The following is a 26414-nucleotide window of genomic DNA, read 5'->3' as shown; positions in this document are numbered from 1 at the left end:
TCCAAATCTGCACATAAAAACAACCCCTCAGTGGCAAAACCAAAAACCCAGACGATACTTAAAAGTAGGTCACAAGGTAACCCCATGAGCCCCAGAATATAAACAGATGGGGCAAACCAAAAACTGCCATGAGAATAGCATTTTGCACAGGAGGAAAAAGAAGGAATGGGGTAGTGTGTGACAGATGTGAGAACAGGAGAACCCAAGATAGGCAACAGGTGATCACTGAAGAGGGACAGCTGATCTAAAAATGTCAGCTGAAGCTGGGAGAAGTTTTGTCTTCTCCGAACAGTGAGTCAGGCAAGGGCCTGCTGGAAGAGCACCTGAAAGGGCTGGAGCAAGGCAGCTCTTATAAGCTCATGAGACTGCCTGCTTTCTTCTAGAACAGGACCCCACACTGGGGAGAACACCTGGGATTAAAAGCAGAATTGAGCAGGACAGAGACAAAAGAGAGAGAGATAGACTGTATTCCTCTTGAGAGTCTTTGTAGGCAATGTAGGAACATGTAAGACACTACCAGAATTTGAAGACAAGGAAAGAAAGAGATGGCCCAGACCCAAGAAAGGATAAGGACAGGGGCAGGAAGTCCCAGAAACCAAGCTGCTTTATTTTTAAACTCCACACAAAAGCAACAGAAGAAAGGATTCTGTAAAGGTTGAAAATCTTTCCTGAACATAGCCTTAATCCAAAAAGCCAGGAAAGATCATTTCACAATCGAATAAACAATAGAAAAGTATTAAGGCCAAATTCCATCCAAAGTTATGAACAGAAAAGGGACCAAGAGGAAGCAGAATAACGTCCCTATAGACAATGGAAGCACACCACGGAGACGTGGCTAGAAGAGACCAAAACCATAACATTTTTGCAAATGAAAATACACTAAGCACATGGAATCAGACATGAGAGAATTGCATAAATCAAAAATGGAATGAAAAGAATGAGAAATTATTTAAGAAATGAAGACTTGGGGCACCTGGGTGACTCAGTCAGTTAAGTGTCAGTTAAGTGTTAAGTGTTTGCTTCTCCCTCTGCCTCTGACTCTCCCCCCCCCATGCTCGCTCTCTCTCTCTCTCTCTCAAATGAATAAATGAAATATCTTAAAAAAAAAAAAAAAGAAATGAAGACTGGACCACAAGCAGCCTAAGGACTAAACATAACAGGTAATAAACACCTTAAGAGAAACAGATGATAAAAAAAAGATATGTAAGTAAAGAGAAAACGAAGAATCAGAGACACAAGATTTGAGAGAAAGTGATACATCTTTGAGGCATGCAAAGGAGATCAAACACACAGATAGCAGGGGTCCCGAAGAAGAGCACCGAAGCAAGCGTACAGAACAAACACTAAAAACTGTAAATCAAGAAAACATTCAATTTAAAGAAAAAGGTCAAAACTGCATATTGAATGTATACCACGTACCTGAGACTATAGGCCCAGAGGGACCAACAAATAACAGGTGAGGGGAAGTGCATCTTAATAAAAGTATTCCAACTCTAAGCAGGAAAAGAATGATAGGAAAGCACCAGTTGGCAGCCCCACCGAATACCTAAGCATGAAGTGTCAACAGCTGCTAGGATCCCAGTGAGAGAAACAACCAGACACGGGTCTCTTACAGTCTTGCCAAAGGGACCAAACCTGAATCTGAACCATTCTCTGAACGCAGCTGCCACCGGGCAGGAATACTGAGGACTGAGGACAGCGTGCGGAGCGGCCCCGGGGGTATGAGGTCTGCGGGAAGCTGCAGGCTCAATGATTCTGCAACACAGACTTTGTAAGAAAATGAAAAAGGACAGGAGAGGAATCTATAGATTAAAAGAGACCAAAGGCAGGACTTTAAAAAAGAGGCAAGGCTCTGAATGAGCAAAAGTTTTAGGAGTATTTTACTCCAGTGTATTTTACTCTCGGTAAATGGATAAACAAAGGGAGGTATATCCATACAATGGAATGCTACTCAGCAATAAAAAGGAAAAACTATCAGCACATACGATAACACGCATGCACTTCAAAATTATCACGCTGGGTGAAATCAGCCGTACACGAGAGAAAGAAGACTCTCAAATTCTAATGACACAAAATTCTCTATGGAAAACTGACCTTGAGTGACAGAAAGCAGATCAGTGGCGGTCTGGAGATGGAGTTGTGGGTGAGTTACCGGGGGCAGGAGGAACCTTTTCGCGGGGTGGGGGGAGATCTTCATTATCTTGATTATAGCAGTGGTTTCACAGATGGATACTTATGTCAAAACTCATCAAATCGAATGCTTCAAATGTGTGCAGCAAATTGTCTGTTAATTACACATCACAAAAGTTGTAAAAAATGATTTTCCGTTCTTGCTTTATATTTTTATGTGCCTTGCTTTATTTACTTACTTACTTACTTAAAATGCCTTACTTTCCTGAGTGTATTTTCCATGCATATTCTCAGCCAGTCTGTTCCAGTCATTTTGCTTCAGATGGTGGATGTTTGTCCTGGTAGATGTTTGTCCTTTCGCTGTGGTTGTGCTTCTCAGGTGGCTAATTAGTTTGGTCTGTGAGCACAAGTTCCCTTGAGATATCACTGCTCTGTAATGTTTTGGGGGAAGGGCTGAGGACCAGGCTCTAGTCTCTGTCCCTCCCACCGGGTTTAAGGTATGAGGAGGGGGTAAGCCCCAGGTCACAGAACCTCAGGTCCCTCCACAATGACTCTCAATCTCTCTGGTTTAATCCCACCTTTCTAGGTGGACATAATGCCCTGGTCAGGGATTTGTCTTTAAATTCACAGTAAGCAGCAGTTTTGGGAGGAGACAGTCTCTCTGGGCTGTAATCTCGGGCTCCATTTTCTTTTTCTTCTTGTTGAGGCTTTTTGCTTTCCTGACAGGCTGACCCATGTAGCCTGCCTGGGCTGCTGGCTTCTCACAGGGAAAGGCAGGCAGTGGTTATCCCAGGACAACACCTGATGAAANCAGCAGGTACCCCCTCCCTGCTCCCAGGTGCACACACCTGTTCCAGACAGACATCTGACTCCCCGGGGGCCTCTTCTTATGTGTTGTTTTGCCAGCTCCTCAACTCTGTCTTTCCATTTTGCTAAAGAGAGAGAACCCAGTGTTAGTTTACCATCTTAATATGGACCCATAACTTAATTTATCTGCTTTAAAACTGTTAATATTCTTTGAAGAGGTAGTCTAGGTTGAAAATCTGGTTCTGAAACACTATAAGAGAACACTAAAGACAAAAAAAAAACACTAAAGAAGGACAGAAAAGTGGAAAGTAGTTGGCTGATTCCAAAGCCAGAAAAATAAAGAACTTTCAGATATCTTTTGTCAAATACTTTCGAACCGTATCCATTTGAGTTAGGACTTCTGAATGTGAGGGACTGACATTACCGTGCTCTGAGTGAAGTGCAAACTGAAATCTGAAGAATTCTAAATACGTTACAAAGTTACCTTAAGCTAGAAATGTTGTACTTAACAGACCCCAGTGGCCTCCAGCTGTGTGAATATATGAAGATTTTCCTGCTTTGGGTGTATGTACTGAATTTTCCATTTGCCTAGAACCCACTTCTCTCAGATCTCCACTGGTAGTCCTCTTTCTCAGTACTTAGGACTATTCAGATTTCCCCTTTCTAGACGTTTCCATGACCACTCAACCCTCAAAATCCCCATGTCCAACACCAATCACTTTTGAACTTCTTACTTTGATTTTCTTCACAGCCCTAATCTCCAGTGAAATTTTATGTCTATCGGCTTACTTATCATTCGTCTTCTCCCATATGAGGCTGGGGGCTTCTCCTATCTTGTTCCACAAGGTGAAGATCCCAACACCTAGGATAATATAAAACCTGGTGCACAGTAGGCCCTTAGTAAATAGTTGTTAAGGAAATGAGTAACCCCTGTGCGTTGCTGTTTCTATCTATTGCTAGGTAATATTCTACTCTGAAATTTAGTGGCTTAAAACAACAGTGATTTATGATTTCTCACAATCCAGCAGGTGGACTGGGCCTGCTGGGCTCCCCTGGTGCCCAGTCTGCATTTGCCTCCTCTACATGTCTGGGCCCCCTCTCTCCATGGTCTTTCACCCACGGCTTCTGTTCTCCATGGCAGAAGCCTTCCAAGGGGTAAAGGTAGAAGGGACACCACAAGTCGTTTCCACCATGTTCTTTTGGTCAAAACGAGTCATGGGGTCAGCCTCAAATCAAGGGGTGAGGAAATAGTCACCACCCCTTGATGGGAGAGGCTGCAAAATATTATGATCTTGTTTTTCCTTCTACCACATTGCTCCAAAGCAACTTTCCTAGTTTGTAAACAGCGGAAGAGTTACAGGAATCATCCACCAGTGGCTGGCTTGGTGCCTGGCACCTGGCAGGCTCTCACTGCTGGTCCAGTGAATGAATGAGTGAATGTCATGGCTGATTCCACTCCCTTCAAGGATGGGCTGCTTCCCTGGACACATTGGCCTATACTGTCCCTTAGTGGAATTTGAGGATTGAGGCAGGGGTTAATTCTTTCCTTGGAAGATTGAACTATAGGATTCCAGGATACAGCTTAGGTCAGTGGTTCCTAAACTTTAGCATCGGTATGGAGTCTATAGAGATCTTACTAACAACAGAAGATTCTGACAGCCAACTTCAAAATAAACCTGACAACTGATTTTTTAAAAAAAGAACAGAAGATTCCTGGGTCCCATCCCCGTAAGTTCAGTGAGTCTGGATAAGTACAAATACACTGAGTCCTAGGCTTTTATTTAGGCTTTGTGATGAGTGGGTGTTAGAAGGTGAAGCTGCCTGGTAGGAAACAGAGCCCTAGTTTTAAGAGCAGAGAGGTGTGCATTGGAAAAACAGCTCTGCCCCTGACGGTCTGTGTCACCCTGGGAGATCCCCCAACTCTCAGATATTCAGGTCTCTCATCTGTAAAATGGAGTTAATGACAGCTGTCTCATACAGTTGTTATGAGATTAGAAAGAGTGCCTGGTTACGGCACGTAAGACACCCTAACTCAATAAACAGGATTAATGCTATTGGTGTAATGGCACAGATGTGAAGCATATACTAGATGTTCGGCAACCATTAGCCAAATTTAAATGCTGTAAGATCAGAAAGGCGCCATTAATTACCAGGATCTAGGGCCTCAAAAATGTCTTATAGCAGGTGCTTAACAAAGTTTCTCAATTAATGAATGAAGTCCTCATATCCTATCTCTATCAATGTGAATGTGTTCACTGATTGTACCAGATGTGTGTGAGTGCACGCATGTGTACGTGTGCATGTGTGCGTGTGTAGTTATTTTATGTCCTCTAAGGACTTCCAGACACATTTTGCTTTGTGTACACATTGACACTGACTAAGCTGCCAGGGGACAAGTTGTTTCCAGAAGAATTTTTTTGATGGTGGCACAGTGAAAAGAATACAAGCCTTAAAGAAGACCTTGGTTCAAATCCCAGATCTGACCAGTCCTACTTTAGTCATTCATCCTCTCTGAGCCTCACTTTCCCCACTGGGGACATGAGGAAGTTGGTGCCAAGGGCAGATCTGCTCTAATGTGTTAGGATTCTGTACATCGAATTGTGAGAACCCGCGTCTGCAAGTGGTGCCATTTTGTATTTTGTTGTTGTTGGTTTTCTCACTGAAGACCATCATTAGCAAGCCACTTGTTGCTACAACGCCTTCATAATTATCATTTTTACCGACTGTACATTATTCTGTCGAATAACAGAATTTATCTAAATGTCTCCTTTATCGTGGACTCTAAGTAGTTCCAATTTTATGTTACTGTGAAAATTGCTGCAATTAACATCTTTGTCAACATAACTTTTTGCTTTGGTTGGATAATTTCCTCAGGAAACAGGGTAATTTTGACTGCCTCTTATGGAAGACTAGAAGGATGTTGTGGCAACATTTTTTGCATTAGCATTTTGTGTGAGCCCCAAATGGGAACGATCAGAGCATCCTTCAGTAGGAAGCGCTTAGATAAACTAGGTGCCAACCAATCAATAAAATACGATGCAACTATTAAAAAGAACAAGGATTATGGAGCACATAGGTGGCTCAGTCGGTTGAGCGTCCACCTCATGGTCTCAGCTCAGTCTTGATCTCAGGGTCGAGTGTTCAAGCCCTGTGTTGGGCCCCATGCTGGACATGGAGACTACTTTAAAAACAAAACAAAGAAAAGAACAAGGATTATTCATTATAGCCAAAAAGTAGAAACAAGCCAAATGTCCTCATGAGTAAGCAAAATATATCCATACAATGGAATATCATTCAACTGTAAAAAGCAGTGAAGTTTTGAGACATGCTACAACACGGATGAACCTTGAAAACATGCTGAGTGAAATAAGTCAGACACAGGAGGCCTCACTATAAATAGATTCCACCTATGTGAAATGTTTAGAATAGGCAAACCCATGGAGACAGAAAATAAGTAGTTATCAGGGGTTGGGAAGGGAATGGGAAATTCTATCTATTGGTATAAGGGGTTTGCTAGCAGCTCTGTATTCGGATTCTAACTATTGATCTATACTATTGGTGTAACAGGATTGCTAATAGGTGCTAGGTTTCTTTGGGGGATGATGAAATTATTCTGGAATTAGTGGTGATGGGTGCACGACCTTGTGAACATACAAAATCCACTGAATTATACACTTTATTTGATTTTTAAAAAGATTTTATTTATTTATTTGAGAGAGAGAGCATGAGGAGGGGGAGGAGCAAAGGCAGAGGGAGAAGCAGACTCCCCACTGAGTGCAGAGCCTGACCTGGGGCTCGATCCCAGGGCCCTGGGGTCATGACCTGAGCTGAATTCAGATTCCTAACTGACTGAGCCACCCAGGCGTCCCTGAATTGTACACTTTAAAAGAGCGAACTTTATGGCATGGGAGTTATATCTCAAAAGAAAAAAGAATGAGGAAGATCTATATTGGCGTGATCTATTATTCATTGAAAAAAGCAAAGTGCAGAGCAATATCTAAAACATAGCATTTTGGTGGAAGTCTAGTTTTCTGTCTTCGGTGTCTGAGACTATGAGGCTTCCCCAGAAAGTGTGGGTCCCGCCCTCACTCTCCAGTAAGCTCAGGCATGAGAGCACCCTCTTTCCCGCCTCACACCTCACTCCTCACCCCTCATCCGTCATGCACTGGGGGCTGAGGTGAGTGTATCATGACTTCTATGTAATATACAATTACTCCCGTTGTTTTGGATAACAGAACTGAGGTGAGAGAGACAAGTGGCTTGCCAAGGTGATACAGCAGGGAATGTGGCTCCACCAGGAATCAAACCCAAGCCTGTATGACTCCAGAGGAGGTAAATCAGAGGCTTGGGTGCCTGGAAGCTAGTTTATGTGTTCCCTGTGGACTGACAGGCCAGGGGTGTAGCGGCTGCTTCCCTACAGAGAACATAGCTTGCAAGAATACTGGTTTACGTATTTACCCAGAAAGGTCCTTTATTTTCCTTTATTTGAAGACTGTAGGAAGGGGATCTCGGAGACTTATCTTGGCCCAGACTAGTTCCTTATTGCTTGATGGGAACATTTCAGTAGTTCCTAACTGGCCCACTCATGCTCCTTCACAAAGCTGCCCTTGCTGTTGTTTCTAACTAGAAAATTCGTCCTGCCCACCGGGCCACTCAACAAACTCCTACTTACCTGTCAAAACCCAGCTCATAGGTCCCTTCTGTTGTTTTCGTCTTATCAACATTTATAGATACCCTTACTGGCATCTGGATAATAATACTGCTAATATTAATAATAGCTATCATTTGGAGAGCCCTACCATGTGCTAGACAATTTTAACTATTCACATGTTTGTTCCTTTCAATTCTCATGGGAATTATGCAATAAAAGTATAATTATTTACATCTCTTTCAGATGAAGAAACAACCTGGCGAGGTTAGGAAATTTGCCCAGAATCACACAACCAGGATGTGAAGAAACAGGTCTTTCTGACTCCAAAGTTCATGCTTTCCCCTTACCCCACATTCTCTCTCCCATACCAGTCACCTTGAATTGCAAATGCGGTTTATTACTGTTTTCACCATTGCCCTGTGAGCCCTAGAAGGCAGGTAGTCAGTCACTCTGATTTCAGGACTGTGAGCCTACTGCCCAGTGCAGGTCTGCTCCCAAGTGGCTGATCCTAAAAGTTAAGTAGGAGTGAGTTGTTCCATTTGCTGGGACCCAGCCTGGAAAGTAAACGCAGCATGTTTGTCCTATCCCTGCAGATGGGACATGCTCGCTATCTCTCCTGGAAAAGCGATAAAGGGGCAGGTCTTGCCTCCTTGAGGACTTGCAGATGTTTCCTGAGGCCACGAGAGCACTTTCTGCTTCTTGCCAGTTTGTGTGAGCTGCTAGGAAAGCCAGCTTCATGGCTCTGGAGTGTGAATGTCAACAAGCAACTCTGGCCAGCATTCTGGAAATTGCGCTCAAATATGAGGGCCAGTAGGGGCCCATGAAGGATAGAGGCACCATCACCGGCTGGCTGGATTTTTGCGACAGCCAAAAGAGGCTTCGTTGTAGGGACAGCAGGACCTGTGGGTGGGACCTACAGCTTTGTCATTAGCTCTGACTTTGAACACCATCTCCACCACTTACTAAATCTGTGGCCTTGGAGCAAGTTTCTCAACCTTCCTAAACCTCAATTACTTCATTTTTACCTCGGAGTAATTGCCCCTTTTGAAACTTATGGATAAAAAGAGATAATGCACATCAAACCCTTACCACCAAGCCCAGTGCAGTGCCAGCGTCCAATGACAGGGATGCTTAGGATGGTAATAACAACAACAAGAATTGTTATTATTGAAAAGTCCGTAAGAGATGTTTGTGGTTTGCAGCCAAGAATCCAGTCTGATATAGTTAATGTTATTAGTTGGGGAGCAGAGGAGATCTCTAGAAGGACAGGCCAGTGGGGCCGGATGGGGAATTTCCCCTGGTGCAGGACAAGAACTGACCCATCCTTGAGGGTGAGCGTATGCAGCTCTGCCTGGATCCCAGCTCCTGGAGTAACCTGAGAAGGGAGTGGCCTAGTCAAGACTCAGATCCCCATTCTCCCGACCCCCAGGCAGCAAACAATCATTCTTCTGTCCTGACCACCTAATGGGGCATTGAACAATTAGCGGTTATTAAAATCATGAACTATATTCTGGAGAAAATGAGTAATAATTTTATATTGAACCATATTGAAAAGTTAAACAGCACTTTCCCAAGGATTGTTTTATTTACATATCTAAGCACACAAATACCCACAAAAAAGAAATGTGCTTTAATTGTATTTAAAATTTCCTTGAGCTCTTCCAGTTTTCAGGTATATGCCTCTAGGAAAGAAATTGATAGACCTGTACAGTTTTGATTTCTCATATTTTCACTGGACATTCTTTTGTACGTGTTTTTCCATGTCTTGACAAGATTTGTATTTATCATTTGTAGGCTTGTCATAATATTCCTTCAAGTGGATGGGCCAGTTTGTCCTTCCACCTGTCATTTGGCACTGGGGTATTTCCAGCTTTCTGCTGCTATATATGATACTATCAACCTTTATGAAAACAAACTTTTAAAACAATCTTTGGAAGTATTTCCTTACGACACATTCCTAGAAGCAGACTGAGGGACCAAAGGGTGGGAATAGGTTTTCTTGGCCTTGTTTCTTAAGGTTAGATCATTCCTGAGGAAAGATAAAACCAAATTGCAGAGATTGCCCATGTGTTCTCTCCTGGTCTGAAATGGGAAAGAAATACAGACACAGTGCCAATGAGATGACAAGACGATTTGCTGAGCCAGACAGAACTTTCTGGAAGGGGCTAGACTTTTCCATGAGAACATCCTCAACTGATATCCAGTCCTCTGACTGTCCACTTATTTGGGGCCACCCCACCCTTCCCCAACTGCCTCCACAGGAATCGTACACCAGCTGTTAGTGCAAGAGCTGGGTGCTCTGCAAATCTCCCACGAATTCCCGAGAGTCAGATGCTTGTGGTTGTGGAATAAATGCTTTACCTGAACTAGGCAATGCAGCCTGGTGGACTGAGCACTGGCCCGACCCTGGAGCCAGAAGACCCGGCTACATGCAGGGCCCTGCCATCCACCTGCCGACTCCACAGGCACTCCCTCCCGTGCCCACCTGGAGGGCAGATTACTGAAATTACACAAGTCTTGATGTATTCCTAAAGGACTTTGACTTTTTTTTTTTTTAAAAGATTTTATTTATTTATTTGACAGAGATAGAGACAGCCAGCAAGAGAGGGAACACAAGCAGGGGGAGTGGGAGAGGAAGAAGCAGGCTCCCAGCAGAGGAGCCTGATGTGGGGCTCGATCCCATAACGCCGGGATCACGCCCTGAGCCGAAGGCAGACGCTCAACCGCTGTGCCACCCAGGCGCCCCATAAAGGACTTTGACTTTTGATAAAATACAGGACTGCCCGGGAGAGGGCATAGTGCCATTTATACCCCAGGGTGAACTATTCTGTCATCCCTGACCCTGAGAACAGGTTGGACTGGAGCAGTAAGTGCAGGGTCCCCAACAAGACTCTGAAAGCCAGGGAAGGAGTGAAGGAGGTGAAGCTCAGGGTCTAGCCTTTCACAGAAACTTTTAAAACAGGGTTCTCTGGTTGCCTCTGACCTGTGGGGCTGCCCCAGGAGCACAGAGCTCCCTGGGGGAGCAGCAGATAAGCCTAGATGTCTGCTGTTGAACTGGAGAGCTGAGTAGGAGCAGGGGCCGAGGAGCTGCTCCAGTGACACCAGCCTAGCCATGCGCGTATGAGCACCTGGTCTTCACAGATACCATCATGGTGCTGCTGTGATTTCTGCCTTGTTGTTGCTCTGCTCCTTGGGGAGTGGGATCATGCCATGGTTTATTCTTTGGCCAAGCACGGCACTGTAGGTCATGGTGCAAACCACAGGCTCCTCTCAGATTTTTATCTCCTTCCCTCTTCCCCTCATTCACTACAACTTCTCCACGCTGGCTTTCTCTTTCTCCTACAGTCAGCCTGTTCCTTCCCAGAGACAGATTTGCACGTGCTGTTCTTCCTCCTTGGATCTTGCCATGCTTGCCTCCTTGCCCACCTTCGGGCCTCACCTCTTTTCCAAGAGGTCATGCTGCCCCCGAGTCACTGTCTATCCCGTCCCTGGCATGTTTTCTTCTTAGCAATGCTATTTTCTGAAATCATCCGATTTCCTCTAATTGACTCCCTAACCAGAAAGAAGCTCCAAGAGGGTGGCCTCAAAGGCCCTCACGCTCTCTGCTCAGGGCAGAGAACCATGTGGACACTTGTGAGGGAATCCATCCAAGAATCCCCAGCAGAGCTGCCCTTGCTCTTCCTTCATTGGGTTTCAGCATTTTTCTCTTCGGTGGGATCTGCGCATGGGCCTGGCAGGGGAGAGAGCTTGGCTGGTCTGTGTGCAGATCGGAGTGCCTGCCTGACTCAACAGTTTCACTTACGGTGCGATCTGGGCAGCCTCCTACCCAGGTCTGCTGGAGGAGCAGACAGAACCCAGTGGACAGAAGCTCCTAGAGGCAGACTTCAGTTCCGTATGAAGAGGATTCTGGAACAGAGCTGACAGGAGATAGAAGGTCATTCCTCTACTTATGTGGGCTAGCTCCATGCCTTCCTGGCCCGCTCACCACCCTCTGCCTCCCTGGGGTCTGCCTACCAACCAGCAACCTGGGGGAGCTCACAGGCACTGGGCACCCTGTCTTGCTAAGGAGACTGGACCAGTTGCTCCCTATGGGCCATTTCATCTCCAATTCCAGGGCCTTGCGGAGAGCTGTATATCTCTCAGCCATGGCCTGGGGACTGCAGGGCCTTCAGGCAGGAGAGGGTGACAGCCTGGGTGAAGATGCTAATGGGGTACCAAGGTTAGAGCTCAGTGACCCCCCACGCCAGCACACCGCTCAGTGACCACACCCGCCCCGCCTGCTGCTCGCTCCGCCCTCAAAGCTGATCATCTGAATCAGGAATGCGGCATCTAGAAGAAAAATGAGTTCCAGGCCTGGTTCTGCTGCTAAGTTACGGCGTGAGCTCTTACGGCGTGAGCTCAACTACATCCTTTACTTCTCTGAAATTGGTGTTTCTTTCTGGAAAAAACGAGAACGTTTGGATTTGACCTAGATGCTTTTAAAGGCTCTCTCCCCTAACCCTAACATGTTAAGACTCTGCCACTGAGCCTCAGATGTGAAACAGAGGCTCACCCAGGCTCACAACTCTTCAGCAAGTCACCTTTTTTAGTTGACAGCCTGGCAAGGAGCCAAGACCCCTGACCTCCATCATCAGCTTCTCAAGCCTTTGCCAAGTGTCTGTATTTATTCACAGCTCTGGCTGGGCAGATAACATCAGTATATGATCTGTCAGTGGGCAGAGCCCAAGGTGTCCATCAGGAGAGAGATGAGCTGAAGTTAGTCTAGGGTCACCCTGGAGGTGGCCCACCAGTGCCACTGAGGGGTCTTCTCCTCCAGAGGGCAGGACGGGGACTTCGTGTTCTGTCTTTAGCAGTGTCTTTGGTGGCTTTTATGCCATGATCACCCTGGTGTGGCAGCCCAGAGCAGGCCTCCCTATGATCCTGAACCAGGAGTAGGAAAGGAGTGTTCTGAAAAGGAGCATTTCCGTGATGCCCCCTGCTAATTTCACAATGTTCTATAGTTTCACTCTGCTTTCCAGAAACTCATCTGAATTAATCTTAAGTACAACCACCTAGAAATAACAGGGAAGCCTAATTCTGTACCCCTGAGACCCTTCTCTGTCTTGAGCCAGCTCTTTCTTTTAGCCTGTGGGATTCCTGTAGGAATGAGAGGCTCAGAAAGTCCAGTATCTGAGTAAGCATTTCCCTAGAATCTTCTCCAGGGTGGGAACTGGGGATTAAAAAAGAATCATTAACTTTTTAATGCTCTATACAATGTACTTAATCTACACAAACATAGGACACAGATTCTCAAAGGAGTAGATTTTCAGGAGGCATAAATCTCTCAGATCACCATCAAAGGGACTGATACACTGGCTTAGGGGAATGTTTTTCATGCTTAATAAGTAAATAAATACTAAAATTTTAAAAAATGACTCACACACAGTCCTTGTTCCTAAGGAGTTTTGATAAACCCTTTCACACCTCTGAGCCCACTTCTGCAAAATGGCGTTTAACAATCCCTGTCTAAGGTTGCTAGATTGAGTAAATGAAAGGATACCTAGTTAAATTTGAATTTCAGATAATGAACACTATTTTAGCATAAGTATGTCCCGTGCCATATCAGGGACATACTTGCCCTACAATATTATTCATTGTTTATCTGAAATTCAGACATAACTGGTGTCTCATATTTTATCTGGCAACCCTACCCTGCGCACACTAGTCCAGGAATTGTTTGAGGGACAAAAGGAACAATATGTGAATTAATAATGTATGAAAGTGCTTTACAGTTTACAAAGTTCTGCATCAGCAAGAAGGGTTGGGATTGCATTGCTTGGATGGAAAAGGGTCTCTTGCAGGCCTAGGAGTCTTTTCTCATTATGGAGATCCCAACATACAGAGAAAGATCCAGTGCTGTCTCTCAAATGAATTCTTTTTATTCCAGGGCGGGGGATCCCAAACCGATGACATGGGATGGAGCACACGTGAGGAAGGCCTGAGGGCTGTGCTTCACAGAAAACTCAAAACAGGACCCCACGGGATGTAATCAGCACCTGCATTTTCTGGCTGTATCCTCAGAAGTGGGGTCTGAGATACTGTCTGTGCTGCTCACACCCCCCGCACCCCGAAGGATTCAAAGGGACAGGAATGGGCCAGACTGAAGGGCCCTGGAGACCAGCGTCCTGGCAGGGGCAGGAGGAATGAGGCGTGTTTGACTTGGACATCTGTGGACTCGGGAGACATAAGCCATAGGCGACCGGTGCTTTCTGCAAGGTGCCCCTCCTATCCAAGGTGGCATTCTGCTTTGGTGAAGGGCCCCACGCAGATGTTCCTTTTGTTAGCTGCCTGAGAAACAGAGCACCAACAGCGGGAGCAATTGTTCAAAATGCAAAGTCTGGAAAAGCCCTTAGAATCCCCACTCCTCCCTTCTCCCATCTTCCGGTTGGGGGAACTGGGCTGGACAGATGACTCATCCAAAGCTGTGTAGCAAGTTAGGGGCAAGACTAGGACTGGAGCCCACATCTGCCACTCCCCAGCTCGCAGTCAGAGTCACGGCAGCCCATCCCTGGAGATTCCTTCTGTTTGGGCAGGACCTCCGAGCAGCCACGGTCCTCCAAAACTCCAGAGGCCAATACTCCAGAAACCTTGGCTTCGCGTGGAGGGGAGGCCAGTTCTTTAATAATAGTGATGGTACTCTGCGTGGGGGCAGTGCTTTCCAGTTTGCAAAATACTTCCAGGTCATTTATGGTGCCTTCCCTCGACGTCTGCCTTCCGCCACCCTCTGTTTTCTGCGCTTGCCTCCCAGGGGGGAGGTTTGTGTGGCGATGAGGGCGAGGCCTCCAGAGCTCAAGTGCCTAAGACCGAAGCCTGGTGTGGGGTGGTGCGGCCTTTGGTGAGTTCCAAGGCAGGGCTTAGCCGCGCCTGAGTCTCCTCAACTGCCAAGCAGAGACGATCACTGGAGTATCCAGTCCTCGAGTTCCTCTGTGAGGACTCCATGCATTAATTCTTTCTCGGGACAGCCCCCCGCACATCGTTAGGGCTTCGCAGACACTAGCCCCTTCCACCACTACCATTAGCTGGGTCGGCATTTCTTATTTCACAACTGTGATCTATGATGCCAAAGCCCTTCTCCTCTTTCCTGTTGCTCCTTCGAGACTCTGCTCACAGGCCCCTCCCTTCGCAAGACTCCTTTGATGCCCTCCCCCCAGCGCAGTTACACAGGGTCTGACCAGCGCTGCACTTGCTTCCTACGTAGTGGTTGGGCTCCATCGGAGCTAGGAGATCTCCGTGGGCAACAGCACGCCCGGGGGGGGGGGGGGGGCAGGCGAATCTCCCTGCTTCCTTGATGTTCTGGGACTGCATGAGTCACCCATTGACCCCCCCCCAATCTAGACATCAATCTTGATGTCTTTTTCCCCTTACCCTACACCCAATCCAAGAGCAAGTCTTGACAAGTCAGCCTCTAAACTGGATCCTGAATGTGCCTCCAGGCCAGTCCACCTGTGTTCTCACCCCTGGGCAACTCAGCCTTCTCACTGCTTCCCTGCCCCCGCCCTTGCTGCCCTGAGATTCACCTCCATCCCCCTCCTCAACACTCCCCCTTGACTTGCTGTTGCTCAGCAAGGAAAATCCCATCGGCATGGCTGCAGAGCTCTGCCTAGCTAGCTCCCACCTTGTCCACTTCCTCTTCACTCTGTAGGCTTTGCTGCCCTGGTCTCCTTCCAGCTCCTTCCCCACCTCATGTCCTGCACTTGCTGCTCCTTCTGCTTTTGGCACAGCCAGCTGCTGCTTTCGACTTGAGGTTGAAGGTCACATCCTCCAAGAGGCTTTCCCTGACCAAAGTGAGGGGACCTCTCCCACTTATGCTGTGTCCCAGCACCCTTTAAATCTCCTTTGTGGTGCCTTTTAGTTATCTGTGAATATCTTGCTTATTTACCCATTTATTTGTTAGCTGACTATCTCACTTCCTATATCGTATTATTTTTTAAAGATTTTATTTATTTATTTGAGAGAGAGAGAGAGAGAGCACAGAGGGAGAGGGAGAGGGAGAAGCAGGCTCCCCGCTGAGCAGAGAGGGAGCCCAACCTGGGGCTTCATCCCAGGACCCTGAGCTCATGACCTGAACCGAAGGCAGACGCTTCACTGACTGAGCCCCCCAGACGCCCCTTACTCGCTATATTGTAAGCATCACAGGTGCAGGGTACTGTTTGTGTGTGTCTTGTTCACTAGGGTATCTCTAGATCAGTGTTCAATACATTTCTGCTGAGTGAATGAAGGAATCCTCCTGGCAACAGGATGAGTAGACCAGGCATTATACGTTTACTTTGCAATGACGAAAGTATAGAGAGTTTGATTCTTGCCCTAGGTAACATAGGCTGGGAGTAGCGTGGCCAAGCCCCCCAGGTCATGGACTTTTCTCACTAGACCATTCCACCGTGAAGGGAGATAGACTCTGCCCTGGGAACCCAGCTAGGCTGATTCATAGACTAATGCTCTAACATGGGACCAGATGGCAGAGATTCCAAGATTCCTATTTCTAAAGTAGCACTGCCAATCTGTGGCTAAAGATTCCATCCAATTCCAAATTCTGGGCTGCACTGGAGGCATTGCACACACCCGATAAACACCCAACGACTGTAAGAAAAGTGATTTCCTTTCAGAAAGGAAATCAGATCCACAGGCCCGAGAGCAGGCTTGATCTCCCAGGACCCTCTTTAAAGCCATTCTAATTTAGGCCTGATGGAATGGGAAAGATGTTGTTTCTAGCTCCCTTACAACAACGTGGCCTAATTTGGAAGATTTTGCCATTCCTGAGGTCCTGACTGCTGCCTGAGAGATTATTGTCATCATTTAAAATACTGCCTTGAGCATTGATAAAAAGTTGGCAGGAGGGCACTTTTTCTGTGATTCCAGGAGGAAAGTGCCTGGCCAGAGACCCCGGTGACATAAAGAGCTCTGGACCAGAAGTCAGAAGGGCAGTGCTGTGTGGGGGGAGACCCCTGGGGTTTCCAGCCAGCAAACTCTAGGTCCCTTGCTGGCCCTTAGCTGCCCCTCTGTAAGGAATGACTCGGGTCTGATAGTGGCTCAAGGGCCGCAGGGTGTGGCTCTGACCCCGGGTTGGCTAATTGAATCTAAATTAAAAAAAAAATACAGTGACTTGTCCAAGGTGATACAGCTAGAAAGACCAGCATTGTACCCAGCACTCTACTGCTACACTGATGTCTCTCCTAATAATAGCAATAAAAAATAATCAAAGTTGAGGAAGTTCACTAAGCATTGGAAGTCACTCTGAACTTGAGGATTAAAAAAATGGCTATAAATCCCTAGTTCTTCCACTTACTGGCTTGGTGACCTTGGGCAAGCCATTTGATTTCTTTAAGTGACAGTATACTGACCCATATGGAGATGATCACTCCCACTTTGCAATAAAAGGACTAAAAAAGGGCTAATGTACACGAAGTGGTCAGCATCGATGTCTGGCTTATAAGAAGTGCTCGATAAATGTTAGTCGCTAATATAATATTATCACTACTGCTATTACTCCATCTTCCCTCCAGACTGGCTGCAAAGTTCAAGTGAGACCATGATAGTGAAAGTTCTGTGTTCCGCACTTGTCAGTGGTCCCTTTATTATAATTACAGCAGTCTAAGGGAAAGAGTTATTTATGAAGACTTGGCCCCATTTCTCCCCCAAATGGCTCACATTCTTTGCTCTCCAGCCAACACTGATGACGAGTGAGAGTTTGACTTGGTGCCCACTCTGAATGACGTCCTTCAGTAGATCTCCAAGAACTGCAGAAAAAGCTTTTCTGAGCTTATTTTTAGCATCTTCTAGAAGGACTTTGAAGTAGGATTTCAACATTTAGCTTCATTGTTTGGAGAAGGTGCTTTGCAGTTAATGTTGCAGGGGGAGGGGCAGGCAGAGGGAGAGGGAGATGCAGGCTCCCCACTGAGCAAGGAGCCCAATGTGGGGCTCTCCATCCCAGGACCCCGGGATCATGACTTGAGCCAAAGGCAGATGCTTAACCGAAGGGGCCACCCAGGCGCCCCTCCCTTGGATATATTCTTAAAAGTGGAAATAATTAGTCGAAGAGTACAGATACTTTTTAAGATTCCTGGAAAAGTTTATCACTTTACATTCTAATCAACAGACCGAGGCACTCCATCATTAGCAAATATTATCAGTTTTTAAAAATTCTTGCCAAATCAGGTTTAAAAAAAGGTAACTTACTGCTTCAATTTGCAAATCTTTGATTGCTTAAGTTGAATATATAGCATTTCATGTTTTTTAGCCATTTGTATTTCCCTCTGTGAGTTTTCTATTATGTCCTTTGCTGGGCAGACTTGTTAATAGTGGCCCCAGTAATCCTGAAGTTGTCTGCCAATGATGCCAAATCTTGCATTTAGCCACATCTGATAGGAGGCCAGGCTCCGGCGGGATTAGAAATTGTCCATGTCAGCATTGCTGTTTCAATGAAACAGAAAGGGGAAAGTTTCCATGTTTTATTGGAACTGGGGAGATGAAGTTATTTTGCTGAGCTGCATCTATTATTTTATTATGCTTTCTCTTCTTTTCATACTCCCAAAGCTTCTCTTTTCTTAAATTCTGCTCTTACAGGAGGGTAAAATTTTGTGTGTACGTGTCCTTTTTTTTTAGTATGTGTTCATCGACCTCCTACTATGTGCAACGCATAGTGGCCAAATTAATGGATGGCAGAGTCTCAAGAAGAGCCTGGGCTTTGGAGCTGGGTAGATCTTGGGCAAATCCCTTCACCTCTCAGAGGCTCAGCTTCCTGTCCTTTCAAGTATGGGGACAGCCGTATCTTTGGGGAATAAATACGTTATGAATGCAAAACTCCTAGGACAGTGTTTGCCACTTGATAAGACTCCATTTAGTTCAACAAACAATTCATTTTTTTTTTTAAGATTTATTTATTTATTTGTGAGAGAGAGAGAGAGAGAGAGAACAGGGCAGGGGGTGGCAGGCAGAGGGAGAGGGAGAGAAAGATGCGGGGTTCTATCCCATGACCCCGAGACCATGACCCGAGCCAAAACTAAGAGTCGAGTCACCCAACCCACTGCACCACCCAGGCGCCCCTCCACCAACAATCCTTGAGCCACTCCTGCGTATATGACATTGTGCTGGGTACTGAGTATACAAAGAGGAATCAGATGGGGCACTTACAGCATCTCCATTGCCTATAGGAGAACGTTCAGGCTGCTCACCTGCTCTGACAAGTTCCTCTCTGACCCCTGCTGTTCTGTGGCCCCTCATTATTAAGTCTAGTGGCCCCGTGTGTCATGGGTGGGTTGTCAGCTCTCCTTAGAGCCGTGGGTCTTAGCCATGGTTCTGGAGCAACAGGAAAAGTGCCAGCCAACATTCTGTTACACATGGAGTCACAGCTGTAATTTTTCTCCTCTTTTCTTCTTAACATTATATCATAAGCATTTTCCCTTTATAGCATAGTTGTTAAGGGAACTACTGGAGCTGGTGAGTCTCATTTTGATTTCTGGCTCTATCACTTACGAGTGACCTTGGGCAAATGGCTTAACCTCTCTGTGCCCTAGTTTCCTTAACTGTAAAATAAGGATAATAATAGTACCTACTTCCTGGGGTTCTTTTTTGGATTAAACAAAATATTTCATGTGTAGCTTTTAATGTAATGTCTAGCACACAGTAAGAGCTCAATGATCTATTTTGAATATTTACTATACTGTCTTCAGAGCCACCCTTACAATGACTTTATATAATTAAATTGAACAGACATAATAATACCTTTGTCTGATATTGGATATTTAAGGTGTTTCTGATTTTTTAAATTTTATTTGTTCATTTGAGAGAGAGAGCGAGCAAGGGAAAGAGAGAGAGAGAGAGAGAAAACACGAGGGGGGAGGGGCAGAGGAAGAGGGAGAAGCAGACTCCCGGATGAGCAGGGAGCTGGACAAGGGGCTGGATCCCAGGACCTTGGGACCATGACCTGAGCTGGGGGCAACTGCTTAACCAACTGAACCACGCAGGTGGCCCTGGTGTTTCTGATTTTTAAACATAAAATATTATTCCTAAGAAATGAAAAAAAAAAGTTATCTTGTGGTTTAGAGATGGAGGCAAAGCAAAACATTTAGAGAATTAAAGGTTGAATGAATTGACATTTATACACTTAAATTATTTTTCAAAATAATTCAACATTTTCTGACATATTACAGGGTAATTAACCCATTTTAGAAGCCTGGGCCTATCCCTGTCTGAGGCAGAGTGCTGGCCTGGATCACTTTGGTAAGGACTTCTAGCCTTTTTCTGTGATTCTCCAGGCAAAGAAGGCATCAGCTTTTTTCCCCCACTGCCAGAGAATCTCTGATCTAGCACATCTTAGGGCCAGCCCAACATTTTTCAGCTATCACTTGTGGATAGCTGGTAGGGCAACTGTCAGGCCATGTCACCTGATGGGGAAGCTATGACAGAGAGGTTTTTGTTGTGGTCCTTCAGCCAACAAGGCTCAAAGTTAGCACGGGTATAAAGGAAAAATGAACTTACACGGGTTAAGCACCTTCTGCATACCGGGCTCTGTGAAAATATTCTCTTCAATCCTCAGCTCAACGAAGTGAGACGTAATTTATTGACTCCACTTTATAGATGAGAAAACTGAGACTGAGGTAATAGATCTCCTCCAAGGTCACACATCTGGCAAAGTCATGAGCCAGGTCTGTCTGACTCTAAAGTTACAAGGTCTTTCCATGGCACCCCAGGATGTCTTTCCAATTTAATTCAATTTTATCAGCATGGATTAGTGCTCACACATATTACCTCTGCTAGGCACTAAGAACAGAGAGAGCAGCCTAATGGGAGAGACAGACACATAAATTGCAAGTTCTAGTATTATGGCTGATGCATGCCTGTGAGAAGTAAAAAAGCCGGGTAGGCAGTTCAATTTATCCTGTTGTATATATTTCTGAAAGCCATTCTTAATCCTTTTAGGAAGAGGCAGGGGAGAGGTAGATTGATCGATTGGGGCTATAATCAATGAATAAACAAAGGGCAGTGGGTAAATGAGAAGGGAGTGTTTAATTCCCACTCAGAGATCCAGGGAAGTCTCTTAGAGGACATGGTATTTTGGTTGGGGTTTGAAAGGCTAGGGAGAATCAGCCGGAGAACATGGGGAAGGGACTGACCTGTCTACCTCCTTCCCCAAGGGGAGTAAAACAGAATCTTCATTTGCACTTGCTGAATATTGGTCTGAACCAGAACACCTACACACACCCCTCTCATCTTGCAGTCCTCTTCCATACATAGACCTACCAACATATACCCATATATGCTCACAAATAAAAAGAAACAACTCCTGCAGAAAATACACATAAAACATACACCAGTACATGTGCAGATACTTAAAACACACAATACACAAAAATAGCTCCCTAAACTCACACAAATACATATAATACTCATACACACAGACTCACAAAGATGTTTATGCTCTCATTCACAAGCACATACATATCCTCTCCCCACCTACTACTCACGCAGGTGAATAAACGCATTTTTTAAATTAACATATACCCAAGTTCACATACAAATCTCATCCTGCCTTTCTGGTTGGAGGCCAGTGACTAATGGGAAACCATGCACAAAGGCAGGCATCACGTAGGAGAGGCCAGGAATGGGTTGGCGTTGGGGCTGGGATTAAGCCCTGTCAGATGACAAACCCGCCCCGCCTGGCTCCCCCCAGAAGCTGCGGCGCCTGAGCGGGCTCGCGTCGGAATTCCAGCTTTATACAGGATTTGGTGTCACCCGGGGCCAAGCTCTGCTATCAGACCCACCCCAATCCCTGCAGTAGGCAGGCGGCTGGGGACAGTTCAGGGTTGTGGCGTGGGACTTGTCCGAACCCAGTAGGCTGCAAGTAGTTAGCATTAAGGAGGGTTTACTGCAGGCCAGGGACTGGGTTAAGCTCTTTCAGTACATTCATTACTGAATTTGCACATCATCTCTGTGACAGGAGGTGTGGGGGTGTTCCGTGTCTATCATGCCCATTTTAGAGGTGAGAAAACTGCGCTCAGGCCGCAAAGCCACTCAGCAGGAAACAGGACGCTGAGGTTCAAACCCCGTCAGAGCCTATCCTCCCCTGGGGATAGGTTGGGGGTGCGGGGTCAGGGTAAAATGTGCAAGTGAGTCTGTCTCCACTATACAGGAAGCTTGCACCTTCGGCTCCGGGCGCGTCTCTAGTACTCCCGTCCTGCCTGGCACAGCGCCGGGGCCCACAGCAGGTGTCTGGTCCGGGCATGGGTCTTGGCTCAGTGGGGCCCTCAGTTTCCCCATCCCTGAAATGGGAATGGCAGCGCAGACCTCACAGGGCCGAGACAAGGCTTTCTCGGGCAGCACAAGCAATGCTGAGCTCTACATCCTCGCTGCTGCCGCCCTCGCCCATTGCGGGGGTTCCAGCCCAGTCTCCACCCGAGCCCGGGTGCGGCGCCGGCGCCCCATTGTTCAAGAGGGCGGGGAAGCTCCCGAGAGCGGACTCCCAGCCCCGGGTCGCGCTCGCCGCCCAGTGGAGCAGACGACTTGGCCCGGCGTTTGCCGCGCGGGGCGCGTCCTTTGTCTGCTCCGCGTCGCCCGATGCCCGCGGCCCGCGCCCCGCTCCTTGGGCAGACAAAGCCGGGTCTGCCGCGAGCCCGAAGGGCTGGAGAGGGGCTCGTACCACCCTCCTCCCGCCTTAACACCGCCCCCTCCCCTCGACGTCCTCTGATTGGCCCGCGGAGCTACAAAGAGGCCGGGAAGCCGGCGGGTCACGTGGGACAGCGTGGCCTCCCATTGGTCAGAAGATGCTGCCAATCGGGGAGGGCGGGCTGTCCGCGCTCGGCCCGGTCGCTCCCTTCGCGCTGGGGCCCGCCCGCGGGGCCGGCTGCCTGTCAGAGGGAGGTGGCGATGGTGCGCCCGGTGGCAGTGGCGGCTGCGGCGGCTTCCCTGGTCCGAGTGCAGGGAGGAGAAGATGACTGACCGACCGACAGAATGACTGAATGAATGAATGGCGGAGCCGAGCGCGCCATGAGGAGCCTGCCGAGCCTGGGCGCCCTCGCCCTGTTGTGCTGCGCCGCCGCCGCCGCCGCCGCCGCCTCAACAACCTCGGCGGGGAATGTCACCGGCGGCGGCGGGGCCGCGGGGCAGGTGGATGCGTCTCCGGGCCCGGGGCTAGGGGGCGAGCCCAGTCGCCCTTTCTCTAAGGCGACGACTCCCACGGCCCAGGCCCCGAGGACCGGAGCGCCGCGCACTACTGTCCATCAGCCCCCGGCTGCGTCCTCTTCAGCCCAGTCCCCGGAGACCACCCCTCCTCGGGCGACGGCCGGACTCGCCGCGACCACCTTCCAGGCGCCTCTCAGCCCCTCGCCGACCGCCCCTCCGGCGGTGGACCGTACTCCGACCACCCCTCGCGCGACAACCAGACCCGCGCCGACCACCCTCTCGACGAGCACTGGCCCGGCGCCGACCACCCCCGTTGCGACCACCAGCCCGGCGCCCACCACTCCGCTGAGCCCAACCCCCGAGCTTCCCGGCGGCGGCACCGTCCCGCCCACCCCACCTGCCACAGAGGCCCCCTCTCCCCCTCCCCCAGGTGAGTCCCCGCGCTGTTTGCCGGCTGCACCCAGCCCCTCGGCTGCCCACCCTTACCCCAGCCCCGGGCCTCCCGGGTTAGGTTCGTGCCCGGAATTGATCATTCCTCACCCCAAAGTTTCCCCAGATTTCGACTCCTAAGGGGAGGTCCGAGCTCCAGCTCGCCCGCCCCCCTCCCCAATCTGGAAAGTCTTTTGTCCCCCCAGTGCTGGGCTTCCCCGGGAGGGGGGCGGCTGCGGTGTGGAAGGCATCGCATCTCCTTCCAAACGGGGCTTTCTGGCCTTTGTCAGAGACCCTGAATGGGCGCAAACTTTTGGGTTCGGTTCGTTCACCCTGCCTCTCTGCCTGGGTTATTTCGGGAAGTTTGAAAGCCAGAACAGGACCTCCTTCAACCAATGAGTCAAAACCTGAGTATAAGGGATTCCTTTCAAAGCTTCTGCTTCCTTGTTCATTTCTCCGTGTGTGTGTGTGTGTGTGTGTGTGTGTGTGTAATGTGCATATATATAATGTGTTTTATATATATATAATGTGTTTTATATATATATAATGTGTTTTATATATATATATATATATGTTGTGCATGTGACAGGTGGAAGAGATATTGAGGATTTTGTCCACCACAGTAGGACAGAGCACTCGGGCAAAAAAAAAAAAAAAAAAAAAAAGGCATTGTAATCCATGTTTTCCCTGCAAATAAATGGATTCAGTGGGTCATTTGGGACAGGTGTGTATCTAGGTTGAGCATGCCTATAAATTAGGTTAAATCCCTTCCTTGCACCATTTTTTCTTCCTCAATGACAAGGTCGATATGTTTGGACAAATGCACAATTTAGGCAGGGATGCCCATTACTCCCCCCCCCCTTAAGTTAGAATGTTCAGTTTGAAGGATGCTGATAAATGCCAGTATCTGTTTTGAGTCCACATAGAAAATAGGCTCTTCTTCTTGCAGATTGAAGTCTTCAAGCAAAGTTAAAGACAACTCCTATTCTTGTCTCCTTTTAATCTAAAGTGGGCCTGGAACTGAACAAATAAAACCTACCTTGTCAAGACATTAGACAAGAGTTTCTGAATTCCTTTGCCTAAGTTGGGGTGGAGATTTGTCCAAACTGTTTGCCAAGCTGTACTTACATTAATGGCTCTCTGACCTAATTCTTAGGCTCAGTGATTTGCTGTAGAGTCAGGTATGAACTTTGGACTATAATTGAATTTGTAGAGAGTTTTCCCACATGATTATGAGTCTTAATACAGTCTTGAATCTTGGGTTGGAGGTTGGCATTGACATCAGTAGGAACGCACATTATTCAACCATAAAAAGCTAAGTTTGCATCTCTTCTAGCTTGAAGGAGTATATTAACTAGCTGGATTTTGATGGTAACCTTTTTTGGCTTTGGTATAGAGAGATTGACATATTACTAAGAGACAGGAAGCATAGTGGTTGAGAGTATGGACTCTGGAGTCCATTCTTAGGTTTGAATCCTAGCTCTGTCCCTTATTAACCGTGTAATCTTGGGCAGGTCACTTAACCTCTCTTCAACTGTGAAATGAAGATAATAATAGTACTTACTTCATAGGATTGCTGTGAAGATTAACCAAGTTAATACATTTATGGTGCTTAGAACAGCTCCTGGTCCAAAGTAAGCACCATGTGTGGGTTAGTTATCCTTATGACTACAATTTTTTTTGAGAAACCTAGCAGTAATGTGATAATTTTGTTGTTGTGGTGGTGGTGGTAAAATATAATAGAAAAAGGATGAATTAGATTTTCCAGAGTTTGAAGCACACATTTAAGTAGTAGCACGATCACTTATTTTGAACGTTAGTATGTGATAAGTAAGTCAGTGTAATTGATGTTATTTTATCTTTATTATTTTTGTATTGTTATTTTTAAATCACAAAGTTAACCTTTACTTCAAAAAAATACAAACAACCAGAAGTCTACAAAGGAAAAAGTGAAAGTCACTCCTTTACTGCTTCTTAGTTCCAGTCAGTCCCTAGAGGTTACTACTGTTAACGGTTTGATCTGTTTTCCGACATTTTTCTGGGCATATGTGAACATACATACACAGACGGTTTTTAAAAATAGTTTTAAAAACTCAAAATAATTCTATGCAAACTGTTTTACAGCTTGCTGTATTCACTTAGCTATTTATCGCGAATTTTTTTTCCATGTCCATACTTAAGATCTACCTTATTCTTCTTAACAGTTGCATTTTTTTGTACAAGAATAATTCAAAACCAATCCCTTAAGATCGGTANTTTTTTTCCATGTCCATACTTAAGATCTACCTTATTCTTCTTAACAGTTGCATTTTTTTGTACAAGAATAATATATATTTTAAAACCAATCCCTTAAGATCGGTAGGGGAAGAAAGGGATAAAGAAAGGGGGGTAATCAGAAGGGGGAATGAAGCGTGAGAGACTATGGACTCTGAGAAACAAACTGAGGGCCTCAGAGGGGAGAGGGGTGGGGGAATGGGATAGACCGGTGATGGGTAGTAAGGAGGGTACGTATTGCATGGTGCACTGGATGTTATACGCAAGTAATGAATCATCGAACTTTACATCGGAAACCAGGGATGTACTGTATGGTGACTAACATAATATAATAAAAAAAATTAAAAAAAACCAAATAAAACCAATCCCTTATTTATGGACACTTAGATTGCTTCTGGGATTCAGTTTTAAAAGCACAGAGAAGGATGTGTTCTTATTAAGCCCCTCATGGACATATTCTCTAATAGTTCAGCAGGAGTTTCGAAGAATCCAATTTCAAGTGAAGTAAAGCTGGATTAATTAATATGTGCCATATGAACAGTTCAAGGCTTTAGTAACTTCCATGGACTAACATATAACCATGTCTATTGTGGTCTTGGGTGACAAAAGCTTTAGAAGGCTGTCCAACTTCAGTAGCTCTTCTGTGTCTTAAATTAACACAGTTCATACTTTTTTATGTGTGAATTCACTATGGATTGCCTATGTCTAGTTCTCAGCAGCTGAACTGAACTTTGTGGGCCTGTTGATAGGTAGTTTTGGCTTTACAGTGTGATACAATCAAGGATGGACTTTTTATCTGAGCATGGGTTCTAGTCTACTTCAAATAGTACATACATCTCTTTGACAGAAGGAAAGCTTCTAACTGATCTTGAGAGACCTAGTTTGACTTGCAGAGTTGGATTCTCTGGCATTTGGGAAGATGGTTGTACTAGGTATTTTATTTTAATGTTCCTGTAAGGACTGAATGCCA

General features: G+C 46.5%; 1 protein-coding gene across 1 annotated transcript in view; it reads left to right on the top strand.

Moving 5' to 3' along the window:
• The first annotated feature begins 22435 nt into the window (after window positions 1–22435).
• The window catches only part of MEGF9 (multiple EGF like domains 9), an 81682-nt gene continuing 77703 nt past the window's right edge, over window positions 22436–26414 (top strand). Inside the window, exon 1 of the mRNA XM_034664407.1 lies at window positions 22436–23171. Coding sequence (XP_034520298.1) covers window positions 22583–23171 — 589 coding nt within the window. The 5' untranslated portion in view covers window positions 22436–22582. The remainder of the gene's footprint in view (window positions 23172–26414) is intronic.

The sequence above is a fragment of the Ailuropoda melanoleuca genome, chromosome 7 (genome assembly GCF_002007445.2).
Source record: "Ailuropoda melanoleuca isolate Jingjing chromosome 7, ASM200744v2, whole genome shotgun sequence".
In the NCBI taxonomy this organism is placed as follows: Eukaryota; Metazoa; Chordata; class Mammalia; order Carnivora; family Ursidae; genus Ailuropoda; species Ailuropoda melanoleuca.
Note: the sequence above shows the minus strand (reverse complement) of the source record. Positions and strands in the feature narration are given on the sequence as shown.